This window comes from Camellia sinensis, chromosome 10 (assembly GCF_055761805.1).
Source record: "Camellia sinensis isolate YWXY chromosome 10, ASM5576180v1, whole genome shotgun sequence".
Classification (NCBI taxonomy): domain Eukaryota; kingdom Viridiplantae; phylum Streptophyta; class Magnoliopsida; order Ericales; family Theaceae; genus Camellia; species Camellia sinensis.
Window position 1 is genome coordinate 115,284,775 of NC_138970.1, and position 19,699 is coordinate 115,304,473.

Consider the following 19,699-nt stretch of genomic DNA (forward strand, 5'->3'; position numbering starts at 1 on the left):
CAGAGCTTGCAGAGTGCTTTGGGTACTAGATTGACCTTTAGCACGGCTTACCATCCTCAGACTGACGGGCAGTCCGAGCGTACCATTCAGATCCTTGAGGATATGCTTCGAGGTTGTGTTCTTGACTTTAGTGGATCGTGGAAGAAGCACTTGCCCTTGGTGGAGTTTGCCTACAACAACAGTTTCCAGTCGAGTATCGGTATGGCACCGTTTGAGGCCTTGTATGGCCGACCTTGTAGGTCTCTAGTTTGTTGGGCTGAGGTGGGTGATGCACCTTTGTTGGGCCCGAAGTTGGTGAGGGAAACAACGGAGAAAGTTGAGCTTATCCGTAAGAGGCTTGTTATAGCCCAGAGTCGCCAAAAGAGTTACGTCGACCGTAGGAGGAGGCCTTTGGCATTTGAGATGGGTGATCATGTTTTTCTGAAAATATCACCTAGGCGAGGTTTGATGAGGTTTGGGAAGAGTGGGAAGTTGTCCCCTCGGTTTATTGGCCCTTTTGAGATCCTTTAGAGGATTGGTGAGGTTGCCTATCGCTTGGCTTTGCCGCCGCAGTTGTCCGGAGTGCATGACGTGTTTCATGTTAGTATGCTTCGGAAGTATGAGCCGGATCCATCCCATATGCTGGATTGGACCAATTTGGAGGTCGACGAGGACATCTCGTATGAGGAGAGATCGGTTCGGGTCTTGGATAGGCGGGACCAAGTCTTGCGAGGCAAGACCATTCCCTTGGTAAAGGTTTTGTGGAAACATCACGGAGTGGAGGAAGCCACTTGGGAACGTGAGGTAGATGTCCATAAGAAATATCCAGACTTGTTTGTAAGTGTTTAACCATGTATTGGAAATTTTTTTAATATTAATGAACTTTAAGAGCATCGAATATGTCTTAAGTTGTAAAACATTGTATATGTTTTGGTTTATGGTTGTAATTTGAAACTTGCCTCGAAATGGAAGTTTAATGTAACATTACATATGTTGTAGAAATGGAAATGTATCATGAACATTGAATATGATATAGAATTGTGAACCATGTATGTTGGAAATTGTTGAATCTCAAGGTAATGCATGTTGATAATGCAAGTTGAAAATTATATTGTGAATTACCTCTTGAATAGAGATGGAATGACCGGTAATGGGTCAAGTTGTTGAGTAATGAATTGTAACATTGTTGAGAATTGAGAAAATTTTATTTTTGAAAACTTGTACTTAATTTTGGGGACGAAATTCTTTAAGGGGGGAAGTTTATAGCGATCCCGATTTTCCCTTCCTTTGTATATTGTATTCCGGACTTGGCTCCATGGTTGTGATGTTGTCTCATTCTTATTTCCTTCCCTTACTCCTTGTATTTGAGTCTTGGGTTGTGTTGGGCAGGTTTGAAATAGGTTGGTTGTGCTTTGGAACCAAAGGTTGAATGCCCAGAATTTGGCCTTCACGCTCGAGCAAGGCTTTTGACGCTCAAGCGGGCCCTTTGTTGTTGCTTCTCCGCTCGAGTAGGTGTTTTGACGCTCGAGCGTGACCCTTTGATTTTGTTCATCCACTCGAGTGAGGAGTTTGACGCTTGAGCGGGGACCATCGCCTGCAAAACTTCTGTGAGTGTGCTCGAGCGGGGAGTTTGATCTACTTCTAGTGAGTTTCTAGCCTAGGCTCTTTGTAAGAAAGATAGAGGGTGTTGAGGGCTCCCTTTTAATCTGAAAAATCTTGGATTTGGAGCACTTTGGATTTTGGTCATCTCCTCCATTTGAGCTCTTCATTTCAAGGTAGGAATATCCTACTCCATCTTATGAGTTTTGTCTTTAATTTTGGTCATTTTGATTAGTTGGTGATGCTGGGAGATTTTGGGAAAAGTTAGGGTTTGGTTGTAATTTATAAAAGAGGGGTTTCGTGTTTTAAAGCTCCATGTATATTTAGAGCCTTGGAAATGTGGGCTTGAGAGTTAAATTGGTGGAATTTGGTCTTAGGATCATGATTTGAGAATAAGGGAATAATGCCCTAAATGTGTTGTAATAAATTAATTGGTATAATTAATTTGGAAAAAGTGTGGACTTGAGTTGAAATCCATGAAATTGGAGAATTATGGGATTGAATAGTGTAGTTGGATTAATTAATCACTCACCCATTAAAATGTTGATATCGTATCTGTTTAATGCATTTATTTTCTGTTTAGAAATAACTGCTTTGGGCTATCGGTGGAGGATAGTCTTGATTGTTGTAGACACTGTATGTTGATTAGAGAAAACTGAAACTAATCACATTGAATATGTCATTGAATATGACGGTTGGTTTAATACATCAAATATGTGTATTGGTTGATTTTGTATATGATAATTGTTTATATACATTGTTTGTGTGGGAGGAGATAGGGGATGTACTCCACGGTTTAGGGGGAGATAGGGGATGGACTCCTAAACCGGATGTTATTTGGGAGGAGATAGGGGATGGACTCCATTGATACAGCAAATATGTGTATCTATTAAAGTGTTGATACAGCAAATATGTATATCTGTTGAAGTGTTGATACAGCAAATATGTGTATCTATCATGAATTAAGGAAGTGTATTGATGCGAGTGTTATCTCATTGGAGACAAATTGTGGATAAGGGAAATGTTTTAATTTAAGATGTAATCTCATTTAAATTGTTTGGTTAGGTTCTGAGCCATGTATATGAGATAATTTGGATAGGTGAAGGAAAGTGGAACGTAACATGGATATAATTATCATGGAACTGTGTTGTGATGAAATTGGATTATAAGTGTTAACCATCTATCAAATGCTATTGTTTTAGTCATTGCTTATATTTGGTTTAATATATCTCTACTGGGCTGTGGCTCACCCTATATGGGACATCATTTTCAGGTACAGGTAGCATGCCACCTCCAAGGACGTAGCTTGAGAGGCTTAGTGGCTGGGGCATCTTTTGTGATTTCTTTTTGTATTACATGTATATCAAGCCAAGGGCTTATTAACTGTTTTGAGTTAGTACTCACTCTTTTCGTAACCAAGTGTTGACTTGGAAAGTTGTAAGCCTATAGGGCATTTACTTTTGTTGTCAACATGTAATACATTTGTAATGAATACTCTGATGAAATGTAATTATACTTCTTTCTCTAATGTTTATGCATGTCAAGAATGATGGGTTTTATGTATTATTTTGAGGGCGTTACAAAAAACGAAATCCTACATTGTATTATTGGAGGAGTTTACAGAATCGGATCGAGAATCATAAGATCTTACTGAAATTAAAAATATTACGTAATAAATAAATATTTCTTCAAAGTACACACAAAATAAGTCTAAATTATACTAAAAGAAAGTGAAGATAACGTGAAAAATATAGTATCCATGTAAAATATAAATATAACATTATATAATAAAAAACTCAATGGTAAAAATTTTATTTCATCAAAAAAGAAGGTGAAAAAAAGAGTTTTATAACATAACACTTTGCAATCTACAATAATGTATAAAAAAAAGTCAAAAAAATATTTAACAAAATTGGATATAAAAATATATTAAGAACCCAAAAGAATGGCTTGGCAGAATGATGTTGTTTATCATTTGTGTGTACTTGGTGGAGTAAGTTTGAGTCACAAAAATAGTCTTTCCAAAAGTTGAGGTAAAGTTGTATACATCTTGCCCACTAAGATTAAGGTTTTTTTTTTCCTCGATTAATTAGTTTTCTTAAATTACTGTAATATTTAAATATTTGTTTTCCTAATTTGTTTTTCTTAGTCTATTTGATTCAATATTACATTTTTTAAATTAATTTGAATCACATAAATTGGTATTTAGACAACAAACATAAATTTATAATAAAATAGGCCATACAATACAAAACAAGGCTTACAAATTGGATTAGATATGATCAAATTCATATCAAGATTCCACGATCCTATAAAATCTAATTACCAAAATCAAAAGATTCTACCTATAAGGAATTTTGTACACAATCTGAATCGATTGTACCTAAATGAATTATAAGATCCGAATCGAAATTTTGATAGGGTTTTTAGCAATCCATAATATGCTATAAGAGAACTAAGAGAGAGCCAAGAATGTTTACAATTCCCTAAACGATGGGTGTTTATAAATTATACCCTTGTGCCCAAAAACAACTGTAATTGAAGAACGGATCTAATTTGGTTTTGAAAGCAAATTTGATGCAAGAGCTTTTAACAATCGGCAAAAGCAATCTTCATTGGATTGGATTGTGCAAATAAAACTTATACCTTCATTACTTTGCAATTTTTTTTTCTACTCTCCATGTTTCTGATATTCCTCCAAGATTTTACATAAACTCAGTGAAGTAGCACTAAAACCATGCCATTCTTTTTTCTTTTTCTTTTTTTTGAGAATCCAGGCCATACCTTATTATGGGAATGGAAACCAATATATATTCATGGAGGATAATGTTCTTCCTTGTTCATTTTCTACTCATGCTAGTTAATAAACATTATTCAGCAACTTAAATATATAATTCAACAGCTATACCAAATAGATTAACAACTTCTGATTAAAGCCATAATCTATAATCTGTTAAGCTATAATATATAATCTGTTTTAACAACTACACCAAACAGCACCTATATGCTTAACTTAAATTTCAAAATTAGGATTTGAAGATTGAATTCAAAATCTAGCATTTTTAGCTATTCAACAATAGTCATACAAAATTGAAAGATGTTTGAAAGAAAACTTAAGATATCAACTAATTTTATAATAGTTGAAAAATTAATCATCGAAACACAACTTATAGTTGAATAAAATGGGGCTAAAAGAGTTTTTATTCACACAAAAAAATTTTAAACCATATCCAATGGTTACCCATGACACCCTACCCGAAATACGTGGGTTTCTCATATTTTTTTATCCATTGGGTCAGTAGGTGATCTAATTTAATTCTCCATCGGAGAATGGGTCGGGTATGGGTATTGCTCATTTCTCCATATGTTTTTGAACCTTTTGATTGATTTTTCTAGATGTTCTTTCTTCTTCCCCAAACTCGATCATCTCGCTGAAGGGAAGAATTTCAAAATCTTCATCGAGAAGAAACCTAATTCCAATTCCTTTTCCCAATCGGAAAATCTAATTCCCCTCTTTAGAAAATCCAATTTTCGCAGACAAACCTCGATCAATCATCGTTCCCAAATCTCCTAATTCTGACTCTGTATCTCCTAATCATCTCCATCTACGGCTTTTTTCATTTCACATTGGATTGGTCACTTTGACTCGAAGTTTTGAGGAGCCTCATCACTTGGTAATCGCTTTTCTCTTTCTTCTCAATTGCTTTGATTTTTCTCAAATTTGGTTCGATTTGGATTGTGGGATATGGGTTTTGTTTGTGAATTGTATATGGTTTTTACGATCCGTATTATAAATTTTATTATTTATTTTGTTTTTGTTATAGATTTTGTTGCTGGTTCTGTTTTATATTCTTATGTTTGATGTACTTCTTATTGGTTCACTTGTAATGAGTAGTGCTTCAGATTTTTCGACTAAGATGAATAATATTGAGTTAGTACATCAACTAAACTTCTTCAACATGTATTATTGTTCACAAACATAGTTGTGAAATTGAAAATTGCATCATGAATTGAAAATCCTAAATTTGTGAATCGTAAATCGAATTGAATCGAGAATGGTTAAGAGTCAGGGCTTATGCACATATTAGTCTTGATGAAATGTTGCTGTTGCTGGAGTGTTGCTGCTGCTGTTGCTGGAGTGTTGCTACTGCTGTTAGAGTGTTGCTGCTGTAAGAAATTAGAGTTGAAATGTCAAAGAATGTGCATTGTTGAATTGGAATTTTTGTTGCTTTTAACTTTTGTTTGTTTGTTTGTTTGTTTTTTTTTTTTTTTTTTTTTAAATTTCTTTTGCTTTTAGTTGAATTAGTAAATATAGATGTCAATGAAATTCGATTGAAAAATTAGTAAGAAATTTGGGTCTAATTACATTTGAGTTATTGATTTCGTTTAATATTAAATCTCCTTTTTACATGATTCTTGTAAGATTTTGTTTTTTCTTTTATTATCTTTAAAATGTTCTGATGTAGCGCCATCAGGTGAAAACACTCATAATTATATAATTTTTAGTTTTTTTTTTTTTTTTCATGCCTATAGAGACCTGACATTACTCATTTAGTTATTAAATAGAATTTAACATTAATGAGTCTAACCTGAATTTATTTTTTAATTTTTAATTTTATACTGTAATTGAATTCGGACTCAGATCTGCGGATTGTATTCAGGTTAAAAACCGATTACAAATCCGACCCGTCAACAACACGAAAGTGTAGGGGAAACGACGTCGTTGGGAGAAGCTAGAGGTTTCCGGAACCACAAGGTTTGTTTTCTTCCATCTCTGTTAACTCACGCAAAAGCGGCGAACACCAGAAACCCCAACTCACTGAGTTCGGAACACGAAGAGAGAGAAAGAGAGAGAGATGGTGGTGATCGAACCAGCACCGAGTGAAGAAGAGAGGAACGCTGTCAATGTTACTCCCAAATCGAAACCAAAGCCATCAAAAGCAGTAGCAGCCGAGTCGAGCTCGAGCCACGACGCAACATCGGCTGCGGGAGACATCTCCGACGGCTTCGAAACCGCTAGCGAAAGCGATTTCAATGGCGGTGATGAACAACAACAACAAGAAGAAGAGCAACAACAACAACCACAACAACAATCTGTGTCTCCAAAAGATGACTCTCTCGAAGCTACCTCCAACGACGATGAATCGATACAGGTTCTCTCTCTCTCTCTCTCTCTCTCTCTATATATATATATATATATGTATGGATAATTGATATGGTGTTGAGGTCGGTTATTGGATTTAACTCCTACAAGTGAATTGTTCCATAAACTAGCAAAAAATTTTTTTTTTTCTATGGAAAGTGATGTGAATTAGTTATCATTTTTTGTGAATTGTTCTCTAAACTTGTCAGTGAATTGTAAATTGAACGATTGATAATTTTTCGAATATGACAATGCACATTACTTTTGGTTATCTAGACATAAATAATCCATTTTAGGGGGATGACTTTTTGATTCTTACATATTTTTTTATGGATATGTAAATTGAAGGATATTGTTATTTCTTGATGTTTTGAGAACATTACGTATGAGCGTTTGTTTCATGGGATTGGACTCCGTGTTCAATAGATTTACTAATCTATCGTTTGGTTAGAAAAGTAAAAGTCATACTAATAGTTAAATACACATCACTTCCAATCAAATATTCCAAAGACTATTTAATAGTCCATTGCATTGCAATCCTCCCTTATCCACTCCGTCCAAACAGACATTGTGTTGTCTAAGTGAGCTTAAATTAGGGGAAATCTCAAATCAGTTGACAGTGGAAATCTCAAGTCCATCTTGTGTTTGGTGCAAGTCTTTCTTGTGTATCAAATTTGCACCCAAAAGATTCATGTGTGTCGCAATGTGTTTTTTTTTAGTCCCCTTAAATTACTTGTACCTAGATATATATGCAGACACAAAGTCGCAGTATGGGCATCAGCATCAGCATCAGCATAAGCAGTTGGTCCTGTCAACAGCACCACGTGCAATCGCCAGTGTCACCTTTGCCACAGTCTCCTGTTGTGCCAAGCACCATTTACTTTGCAAACTGGCGTAGTGGTTCCATTGTTGTTGATATCACCATCAACATCCCTCCTGTTGTTTATTGTGTTGCATTGTCTGCCATTTAGTGCTCCAACCTTCTCGGCCATGCTAGTGTCCCCTCCAAACCAATACATCACCAATGTAATGGTTTAGGCTACATTGCTACAACTCATTTCAGGGGTGTTCGAAGCTACTGTCTACACTGAACTAATCCCTACCAACTAAATCAAAATATTTTTTGGTGGTAGAAATAAGACTGGAGAGAGTTTTTTGGATTTTGTGTTGGCTTCTGACTTGGTGGTGGCCAATACTATATATAAGAAGAGAGATGAGTATCTGATAACCTTTAAGAGTAGGTCAATTAAGAACCAAAATAGATTACTTTCTAGTAAGAAAAATGGACCCTCTAAAATGCTGCGACTGTAAGGTGATTCCTAGAGAGAGTCTGACGTCTCAACATAGTGTTTTGGTACTAGATTTATGCTTTAAATGGCAAGACCAAGGTAGGAAGGATAGTGGGTGCCGTAGGACGAGATGGTGGGACTTAATATGGGATAAACTATAAATATTTAAGAATAGAATGAATGAAGAAGGAACTTAGGACTTGGAATTATGCTAACACTATGTGGAACTCGATGGCCAATTATATGAGGAGCAAGGTTTCGAAAAGCAGTTGCGGTTGCCATAACGATTGCGGTGGTGCGGTTGCGGTTGAAGGGTGTAAAGGCCGTAGCGCAACGGTTGCGGTAGCCAAAACCGTGAATTTTTTTATATTTTGCACAATTTGAAAAAAACTTTCCGATACGCATATTTCTTTTTCAAAATCACATCTATTAGGGTTTAAAATTGATTTTGATCAATTTTTTGTTAATTTTTAAGTATGATCAAGTTAAGTGCATCAAGAATGAGGACTCTAAGGTGTTGATGAAGGATGAAGAGATTAAAGAGCAGTAGAAGAATTATTTTGAGAAGAAGTTAAATGAGGAACATGGAGGAAGGTCAAAAAGGGAGGAAGTAGCCAATAATAAAGAAAACCAAGACTATAGGTTCCATCGCAGGATTAGAAACTATGAAGCACCGATACGTCCCCAGGGCCTGCGTACAAGTGTTGGACACAGACACGGACACGCGGTGGACATGTGTCCGACACTCTCTCTAATGTGTCCCCTTTTTTTTTTTTGAATTTTGCTAGTCGGACACACCATGGACACTCTGTGACACTTTCCGGACACGTATGAGGTGGACCGAAGCCCTAACTGTTGGAGAGGGAGGAGACAGAAAGAGAAAAGAGAGAGAGAGAGAGAGAGAGAGGAAGGAGAGGAAAGGAGACAGAAAGAGAAATAGAGGCAAACAAAGTGATCGAAGAAGGAGAGAAGACAGAGATCGAGGAAGGAGAGAAGACAGAGAAAGAGAGAGACAGAGAAAGAAAGGGAGGAGAGGATAGGAGCCCTAACCTATTCAGATCAATTGAAGAAGCTGAGGTATTCTTCGTCTACTCTCTCCTCCTCCTCCTCCTCGTCTTCTGTCTGCTTCATCTTCTTCTCCTCCATTTTCTTCGTCTTCTCCTACTCTCTCTCTCTGATTTCACTTTCCCCTCTTTTGTTTCTCTTTTTTATTTTTTTCCCCCTTATGCTGATTCACCCGTCTCTCTCTCTCTCTCTCTTCTATTTCTCACTCCTCTATTTTCTTCCCCCTCTTTTTTTTCTTTTCTTTTTTTTTTCCTTATTTTTGTTTAACCTAAAATTCATAAAATAAATTATTTTTATTTAAAAAAACTCATTTTTTATTAAAAAAAATTAAAAAATATGTTTATTAATTTTATTATTATTGTAATTTTATAAAAATTAATGATTTTCTTTTTATTTTAGACATATAATAAATAAATAAAATTATATATATTAAACGTATCCCCAGCCTAAGAAGCACGGATACTTCTAAGAAGGTAACGTATCTGTATCGTGTCCGTGTCGGACACCGACACTCTTTGGACACTCTTAAGACACATGTCTAACACTCTTCAAAACGTGTCCTATTTTTTAAATTTTTTTAAAGACCCAGACACTCTTTGGACACTTGGAGGACACGCGTGTTAATTGCTTAGACACATGTCTATCGATTAGACATGTGAAACTAATTATAAATTTGAAAAAACAACTTAAGATACAATAATAAAACAAAACCCATATAAATTTATAGGAATTAGTGTCATATTGCATTTTTTATTATCTTTGAATGATATATTTATACATATATAACATATAATAAATATTTAAAATTATATATTTCATGCGTGTCTCTCATGTGTCATGTCCTGCATTTTTTGAAAATTAATGTGTCGGCATGTCTGTGTCGTGTCACGTGTCCCATGCTTCTTAGTCCCCAGCGTGTCGTGTCCCCCATTTTTTAAAAATTTGCGTGTCCCCGTATCTGTGTCATGTCTCGTGTTCGTATCCGTGCATCATAGATTAGAAACTTTAAAGTGAAGATTGCATTTAAGAGGATGATATCGAATAAAGCTTTAAGACCCCGATAATATCCCGATTAAAATTTGGAAATGTTTGGATAAGAAAGGGTTGCTTGGTTGACTAGGTTATTTAGCAAGATTTTGTTGACTAGGAAAATACAAATGAATGGAGGAAGAGTATTTTAGTGCTAATTTTTAAGAATAAAAAAGATGTTTAGAATTGCAACAATTATAGAGAAATCGAGCTGATGTGTCATATAATGAAAGTGTGGGAGACAATGATGAAACGTTAATTGCGAGATATAACATAGAATCAATTCGGATTTATGCCCGATAGATTAATAATGGAAGCGATCTATCTTTTCAGGAGAGTAATAGAAAAGTATAGAGAGAAGAAAAGAGACATTCATATGATTTTTATTGATCTTGAGAATGCGTATGATAGAGTGTCTTGGGATGTAATCTGGTGGGTGTTATTGAAGAAAGGGGTGACAAAAGGCTACATTGATGTGATTAAGGACATGCATGAAGGTATGGTAACCACTATTAGATCGTCGGCTAGAGATACGAGTGAATTTCTAATTACTGTGGAGTTATACCAAGGATCAACCTTAAGAAGTCCTTATCTTTTTACTTTAGTTATATATGAGTTGACGAGAAATATTCAGGATAATGTGCCATGGTGTATGTTTTTTGCAGATCATATTGTGTTAGTAGATGAGACTAGAGAAGGAGTTAACACTAAGTTGGAGATTTGGAGAAAAGCACTTGAATTTAAAGGATTTAGAATTAGTAAAACTAAGATAGAGTACATGAAGTGTAATTTTAATAATAATAATAATGGAAATAGAGGAGAAGAAAAGATCAAGGGTCAAAAATTATCTAAGAGTGAATGTTTTCGTTATTTAGAGTCAATTATCATAATGGCTAGGGAGATTGGAGCAGATATAATCCATAGAATTAAAGCAAGATAGCTTAAGTGGAGGAGTACGTCTAGGGTACGGTGCGATAAATGAGTACCCATTAGATTAAAAGAAAATTCTATAGAATAGCGATTAGACCAGCGATATTGTATAGGACAGAATGTTGGGCAACTAAGAAACAATATGTAGATAAGATGAGTGTTGCTAAGATGAGAATGTTAAGATGGATATGTGGTAAGATTGGAAAAGATAGAGTTAAGAATGAGTATATTCATAAATGGGTAAGAGTAGCACCAATAGGAGATAAGCGCTGAGAGAATAGATTAAGATGGTTTGGTCATTTACAACGGAGATCGACAAAGGCAGTAGTGAAGAAATGCGATACAATGATGGTAGAGGGAAGTGTTAGGGGAAGGGCAAACCTAAATTGATGTGGGCTAGTGTAATAAATAAAGATATGAATCTCCTTAATTTGACTAACCAAATGACCTTTGATAGAGTCGAGTGGAGAAATAGGATTCATGTAGCCGACCCCAGTTGATGGGACTTAAGGCTTGGTTTGGTTTGGTTTGGTTTATTTTCTTCTGACTGACTATATATACTCAACACAAGAAAGTTTTGAAAGGTCACTGATAAGAATTCAAAAATTGACAAACAATTGCGGTAGAAGATATTAATGCCACAAGGAACCCATTATTGAAATCAACAGAATTGAGAAGTTAATGTTCTTGTTAAAATAAATAAATAAATATATAGCAGATTTGAAACTAGAATTTCATTGATGAAGTCCATTGGAAAGAGGAAAGAGAAAGTTCTACTTTTTTTGCTTTTACTGTATATTCTAGAAGGAATGGGTGTTTAGAGAGACTAGTTGGAATTCGAGGATTGCTTGTTACAAAACCCTAATGGAAGAAATGTGGAAGTGCAAGATTAGGCTCTCTTGCTTCCTTTTGTGATAACAATATAGATATAGATACTATGTGTATATTCCTTAGTGGGGGTAGCAAGGCCTATCTTGTAGAACAATTGCTTCTGAAATGCATCAAACTCATGTTTTATGCCATGGTAATGTATAGTAATATATTTGCACACATATTATATGCATAATTAAGATCCTATCTCAACTTCAGGAACTCCAGTGGACACATCCCCATGAATGTCCATCATACAATATTTTAGCCGCTTGAAGAAAATACAAACTCATAGCTATGGCATTGTGCATACCTAGGGATGTTTGAGGGAAAAAAAAATGGTTTTTCTATTTAAACTGACGGAATCAAATTCTGATGGTAGTTTGGCCATCTTACTCGTGCCACACTTGGTACTCATTGCCCTATCATTTACGATGTTGTCATGCAGTCATTTCCCCATTTCTTGTCACTTTTCTTCCTTGCAAGATACAGATTTCACGGGAAGCACTTGCTATCATTCTAGTATACTGTTCTGTTTGAGGATACTTCTGCAAATAATATTGATAACATATTTTTTTTACCATCTCATGTGTCAATACTTCATTGGTTTAATAAGTTCCACCACTCATCTTTGTTATCAATGCAGTGGTGACACATGACATGATAAATAAAATATGGTAAGAAAAGTGGTCATTATAATGTTATTGCAGAAGTATCAAACAGAACAATTGTTTGTTTATAATGCAGTAGTGACACATGAGATGGTAAATAAAATATGATAAGAAAATATGGTCATCATAGTATTATTGTACTTCTTCACAGCTAACATAGATTTCATTTTACTTGGAGGCAGAGTTGTAAGATGAAGAAATCTAGTCTAGTTGCTTGAGATCATTGATACATAAATGAGCTAAGCTAAGTTCCACTGTGAAGTTGGTTGGTTTTTTAGTAGAGCTCAAATATAACTTGATAAGTTTTTGGCAATTGGAGATTTATGTGAAACCATAGAACCAGTTCAATTGAGGGCCATACAGTTATGCTGAATATTGAATTGGTTTGCAAGTGTGAATGAATTTTATGTCTGTTTTTCTTTATCCAAAGAAACCATGCCATTGACTTCAATCCAAAAAGCCCTACGTGGAATACTTCTTCCTTTTCTTTTCTTTTCTACTTTTTCCCCCTTTTTCAAAGATGCTCGTGAACTTGCTATAGTGTTTGGGTCCAAGATAAACCATTTTGCAAAATTCTATAAATAAATAAATAAAAGTCTATGCTACAGGATAAACTAAGCTACTGCTGCATTCTAGAAATTATTGAACCAAGCTCAACAATTTATTTCTTGACCTGCCTACAAAACTTCTCCCTGCTTGTTCACAACCCTGGTCAGCCTCTCTGGATTTGACAATTGCCATGCCAAAACGTGGGCATGCAAGAAGTCACTTGTGAAAGATGGTCATTGTTTCGAAGCAATAGAACTTGTTATGCCACCAGGGGAATCTTTCTATAATAAATTTAAAAGTCGAGGCAAGAGATCTTTAATTGAAATTCTCTTTTTTATATTGATTGCAATGATTTTCTACCTTTTGCCTTTTTTTTTTGTTTGGATGTAAAGTAGGAATGCCCACTTAGACGTTTTCAAACTTAATTAAGAACAGTGATGATCTACATTTAAGTATGCTGCTTTACAAGTATACATTTACAGGTCTATGCTGCTTTATTTTATTTATTTGTTTGTATATCTACAGGTCTATGCTTGGGGACTCTGATTAGACTGCTGATTTGTTTGTTGATATTTCTTGATAAATAGATGTTTAAATCATGGAATTAATGTTCTTCTTTTGATACTATTTCATAGATAATGGTTAAATCATGAGTTTTTAATATTTGAGATGTTTGCTTACCTTTGCGATCTTGATATATGTCTTGTCAATGGATTGTGGTTAGTGGAAGCAGCTGCTCTATCGTGCATTGTTCTGTGTAGCATTATAAGGTTAAACTTGCGAATCTTTCCTTTCTTGTTTGTGAAGCAGAAAGCGTTGGTTGAAGCAAATGATGCAAAATTGGATGGTAATAGACTTTTTGGAGATGGGCAGTATGACGAGGCATTGGTGCGGTATGAAGCTGCTTTACAAGTTGCACCAGAGATGCCCTCATCTGTTGAAATACGTTCAATATGCCATGCAAACCGTGCAATATGTTTCTTCAAACTAGTATATTCTCTGGTCATGGATAACCATTATGCTATGGATTATTTTACACAATCAATTTTGCAATTGAGTTTTCTGTTTTACAAATGTAGGATACCACCTCTAGGTACTGCTAATGAGTATGTTAGACACCCGACATAATGCAATTGTCACATATTTTTATTTTTACTTCAGAATAACGTTTTTCTTCTTTAAAAAGGAAACAATAAATATTTTTTAGTCAAAGGCAATGGAAGGATGAAAAGGCAAAGATTAACATTTTTCTTCTCTCTCTCTCTCTCTCTTTTTTAAATTTTTTTTAAATAAGTAAAAAATGGTAAACAATGACATTGAATTTTTCAATATGAATCCTGAAGGAAAGGAAAAGAGATCAATCTCTACCACCTTGAAAATACCAAATAATCCTAGATACACCAACAATTGGAGAAAATAGATCGATAATATTCAAACACAATTATTAGAGGTTGTCAGTGGTGGTTTCATTAATGTCCAACGCCCCTATTGGCCCTGTAGAGTTCAAATTTGATGTTTGTTATTGTGGAAGTTTGGGTCAAGTCGGTATTGGTGTCTTTTGATGGACAAATGATTATATTCTTCTTAAAATTCAATGACGAAGCTGATAAAGTTGAACAGCAACTGGGTTTGCTGGAAGAAGATAAAAACGCTGAGCTGTGCTAAGATGTTTAAAATTAGCCTAGCTCATCGGGGTTGCTAAAGGCTAACGGCTGTTTTTCTAGCCTAAAAAGCCTTCCCTGTGTGAAAATAGTTGAATTTTGTAATTAAGGCAATGAGGTTGAATATGGAGAGAAAATAGAGACAAGAAAGAGAAAAGAAAGAACACAAAGTTTTAACCTGGTTTGGCCAATATTGGCCTACATCCACACACACAAAACCCTAAGGGGCTACATCTTTCATTCACTCGACTTTAATACTCTTGTTTACATGATACACCATATATATAGAGTATGAGATACAATCAAATCCCTTTAATTAAGGAATTAAAATAAATCAAAGATACAAATAATCATAGTTTGCACAAATATGGGATCTCTATATATTCTGATATCTTCCATATCTTCTGATATCTTTGACAATATAATTTTTTTCTCCAATAAAGATGGCATTGTATGTTTACAATAGTTATCCTTTGAATTGTTTGTGTTGTTCCTTTAAATTCTGGGGCTGAAACTTTGTTTCCTATATTTTATTTTTCTTAAATTTTTTTTATTTTTTATTTTTTTATTTTTTTATTTTTTATAAGAGAGAGAAGAAACAGCTTTTAATTCTTTGAATTCCATCTGTTGCAATTGCTGTTTCTTCTACTATCGCTTTCTTTTGTTTGTTCAGTCCAGGTTGTTTGTCAGGGCATTTGTTGGTTTCCTGGCTGAGATTGTTTCTAATTTTTTTGGGTGTGTGACATATCTCAGGGAAAAAATGAGGACACAATAAAGGAATGCACAAAAGCATTAGAACTGAATCCTAATTATGTGAAAGCTCTACGTAGAAGAGGAGAAGCTCATGAAAAACTTGAACACTTTGAAGAGGCTATTGCAGGTAAATTTAAATTCAATACTTGTGCACTATTATATCACTCTCTCTCTCTCTCTCTCACACACACACACACACATACACACACAGAATAACTAACTACACATGCCTGCTATGGTGACAGAATATTGGAGTCATTTTCTTATATGATGTTCTGATCCTATTCCTTGGTATTTCTTTTTTATCATCTCATTTTATGTTCCCCCCCCCCTTCCCTTATTGTCCTACAGATATGAAGAAAATCTTGGAACTAGATGAATCAGATGTCCAAGCTAGGAGAACCATTCAACGTTTGGAGCCATTGGCTGCAGAAAAACGTGAAAAAATGAAACAAGAGATGATTGGTGAGTTCAAAAACTAATGTGTAGTAGGTTTCTCATTTTTGCTTCTCATGTTCATGTGCTTTGATTGATAGAATCTGTTAGTTCTTTTGTTTTTTTCCCTTCCTATTTCCTCTTCCTGATTTTAGAAAAACAACTGCTGGAACTAATACAAGTAAGATGAATTCCTTCATGGAACAGAAAGGCAGGTCAAAATGGATTAGAATCATAACATCCAAACTAACATGAGCTCCCTTTCACTTTTTAAGTTGGTTGTCTATCCTCCGTGGGTTTAGCTCTATTAATAAGCAAATGAAACAAAGTTTTCTTAAAAAAGCCTAACAAGCACGAACACTACTAAGAAGGTGGTGTATCCATGTCGGACATTGTTGACACTCATTGGACATTTCCCGACACATGTCAAACACACGTGAAAGCGCGTCACATTATTTTTTTGTTTTTTTAAATTTGACCCGAACACACTTCGGCCAATTGGGGGACACACATGTCCATCACTTGAGCACACATGAAACACATTACAAGTATGAACAAAAATAACTTGCAATTCAATGATAAAAGAAAAATTCCATAGATTTATGATAAATAGTGTTACGTTGTATTTTTTTCTTAATTATCTTTGAATGAAATATATATATATATATATATATGGCATATAATAAATATATGAAACTCTATATTTATCAAAAAAATAACTAAATAAATATATGAAACTATATATTTTGTGTGCGTCCCTCACATGTCATGTCCTACATTGTTTAATCATTGTTATGTCCATGCTATTTGCCTGTGTTCGTATCCTTGTGTCTATGTTCGTGCTTCTTAGCTTGGTTCCAATATTAATGAAATAGGAGCTTTCAAATCCCATTGTTCTTGTAAAAGAAGGAAAAATGTTTTGTATTATTGCATAGTCCAATATTAATGAAATAGGAGCTTTCAAATCCCATTGTTCTTGTAAAAGAAGGAAAAATGTTTTGTATTATTGCATAGGCAAGATAAATATGTGCTGATGGGAGTATATCGTTTGCAAAGTCCTCGTGGCAGTATAGTAGACCCTCAAATGTTGTGAGACCTCTAGAGGTGGATGGTAAGAACTAAGGCTCTCATAAAGGGATCAAGAGATCAAGTGGCAAGGGATCTGTGCCCAGTATCACATACTGGCAAGGGATCAAATGGCTCACCCTTCCTAGCTTGACAATTCGGAGGTAGAAGGCTACTATTGGCAGTGGCACCAAAATTCTCAGAGGTTGCAGAGGTAGTTGAGCATGCTCACAAGTATAGGCAAGTATTGAGTGCATAACATGTCCTTGTCTGCACTTGGAGAATGTCTTCTAGTGAAGATCTTTGTCTTTGTAATGCTGGTACGGATGCTCAACTCTAGCCGCCAAGCCACATATCCTTGGAGGTCTTGTGTGAGGGTTATGGGGTCAGTCGAGCACCCCATGGTTGTGTCACCAACGTCGATGGGTTTCCTTGACCCTTCTCCCTACTTAGACTTCCGTGAGATCATTTGTGTGTCTTTTGGACCAAACATTGGAGATAAGGGACTGAGGCATAGAAGAGACATGCTTGGGTGGAGAATGACCGAGTTAGGGGTATTGAGTGTGTCTTAATGTGCAGGGGAAGTGACGCACTAGAGAGGAAGTTAGCTCAGCCGAGCCGAGGGGGTGCCTTTAGCTTGTCTAGGCAAGTGGACAAGTGCTTCTGGATAATTGTCACTGAGTGTTTAGGATTGAGGTATGTTAACCTCAGGAAGCATGGCTTGACTCCGGAGGGGGAGAGCATGTGGACATATGTGATTGGTCTAGGTATCACTTTACAAGGCTGACATGAGGGTTTCTAGTTTGTGGAGATGATGATATGACAGTGGCGTACCGTTGACATAACGTGCAACCTTGGAGACACATGTACCACAATAGCAAGGCTAGCTCTTCTCCAACACTACTTTAGAAGGCTGCTAAAGTGAATGAGTAAATATAGATGATCACTTTTGCTTCATAATCTGCATAGGCCATGAAGCAGGGAGTTGGGATCGAACCAAGTGAAGTAGGTTGCCGGGCCAGTGTTGCAGAGGTGATAATTTCCACACAGAAATGATTAACAAATACCAAACTAATAAAATATTAAATAAAATAATTCTCAAACTGATGCTCTTGTTTACTTTTAACACGTATTCTCTGGCTGAAGTTCTCCTTAAAACTTATGGTCCATTATTTGCGTCACTTTCTCATCTTCACGTGATTGCAAGAACGAAAAGGAACATGAACAGATAATTCTGATGTTTCAAACAAAAACTGGTATTCATAAGTCTATTTTTTGAAAACAGTTTTGAGAATGACAAACCAAACAAAAATGCTTTGCTCCTTGCTTACCTTTTTTATTGTCTGGGAAAATGATGAAATGACTTTGTCAATAATGCGCTCCAAATGATTTCACCCTTTTTTTTTTCCAGCATCCTTGTATCTTGCACATAGAAGACCTCATACTCTTTTCAGTTAAGTACTTGTAAGTTTTGGTCTCCAAGGTTGCACGCACTTCCCACACAATTGCATTTTCAAATTTTTTACTTTTCTCTAATTACACTGGTGTTTTGATGTCTCTTAAAAAACACACAATATTTGCCTTCTCCTTGGGAAAAATGTATCTTACTAAATTATTTGCTCATGAGCCATTTGGAATCATAGATAGGTTCAAGAATATTTTCTTTTGGTGTTTTCTTTTTCTTTTCCGTGTAGCTGGAGATGAAGTTTTCACTATAATTTGCTGATGCTACCTTTACAAACTTGTGTACGATAGAATGGTACTGTTATATTCCATTCTACAAACATCTGTAATCAATGTTAAAAGTTAAGCTTGGGCAAGTCCTTACAGCTTCTGGTTTTCTGTTTCATTGTTTATTATTTTTGCTTGGGTTGGGAACTGCAAGTCTTTGATGAAGACAACATTTTGCTGCTGCACATGACATTTTGCAATTCTACAGTTTCTCTTTATGTAAAAAAAGTGAACTTACGAATTTTTATGTGGAGCAGATAAGTTGAAAGACATGGGAAACTCTGTTTTGGGCCGGTTTGGGATGAGCATCGACAACTTCAAAGCCGTTCAAGATCCAAATACTGGTTCCTATTCGATTTCGTTCCAACGCTAGTTATGGTCTGTTCGTGTTCATCTCAACACATGCTTGTCATTGGAAGAAACACAAGAAGGAATGTGGAGGTTTTTGACATGATGATACAAATATGCAGTGCTTGTATTTGCAGGCATTTAGTTAAAACTGCAGATGCGTTTTAGGGTTCCAAACTTCAATGTTTACATGGCTTCGTGTTTTAAGGTGGATTAACAAAAACTCCTCATATTATTTTTCGATTGGTTGCAAGTATTTATATGTTGGAATGGCAAATATACTCTTCACTTATAATTGTTTTTGATTGGTCAAGTATTTTGAATTGGCTTGATAACAACACCATTCAAATTATTTTTGATGATATTGATGAAAGTGAATCTTATACACTTGGAAAATTACTAATGGATCTTAATAGTTGGACTGAATTTTTTTATCAAGTACTTTCGTTTGGAAATAGATTATTTTAGTGACTTTTTGACTTTTTATAAAAAAATGTTCAGAAAAGTATAGAGAGTGATGTGATAATTTATTTTATAGTGATTGTTTTAGCTTTTTGTTTAAAATATTTAGTTCTCAAACGA

The 19,699-nt window shown here is 35.3% G+C and overlaps 1 protein-coding gene across 1 annotated transcript; it reads left to right on the plus strand.

Annotated features, from left to right (window-relative positions):
• Positions 1–6,228: 6,228 nt before the first annotated feature.
• On the plus strand, positions 6,229–19,414 carry TPR1 (Tetratricopeptide repeat (TPR)-like superfamily protein). The gene is made up of 5 exons (XM_028269940.2): positions 6,229–6,731; positions 13,935–14,114; positions 15,539–15,665; positions 15,890–16,003; positions 19,027–19,414. The coding sequence occupies exons 1-5, from the start codon at positions 6,435–6,437 to the stop codon at positions 19,140–19,142; spliced, it is 834 nt and encodes a 277-aa protein (XP_028125741.2). The 5' UTR covers positions 6,229–6,434; the 3' UTR covers positions 19,143–19,414.
• The last annotated feature ends 285 nt before the right edge of the window (positions 19,415–19,699 follow it).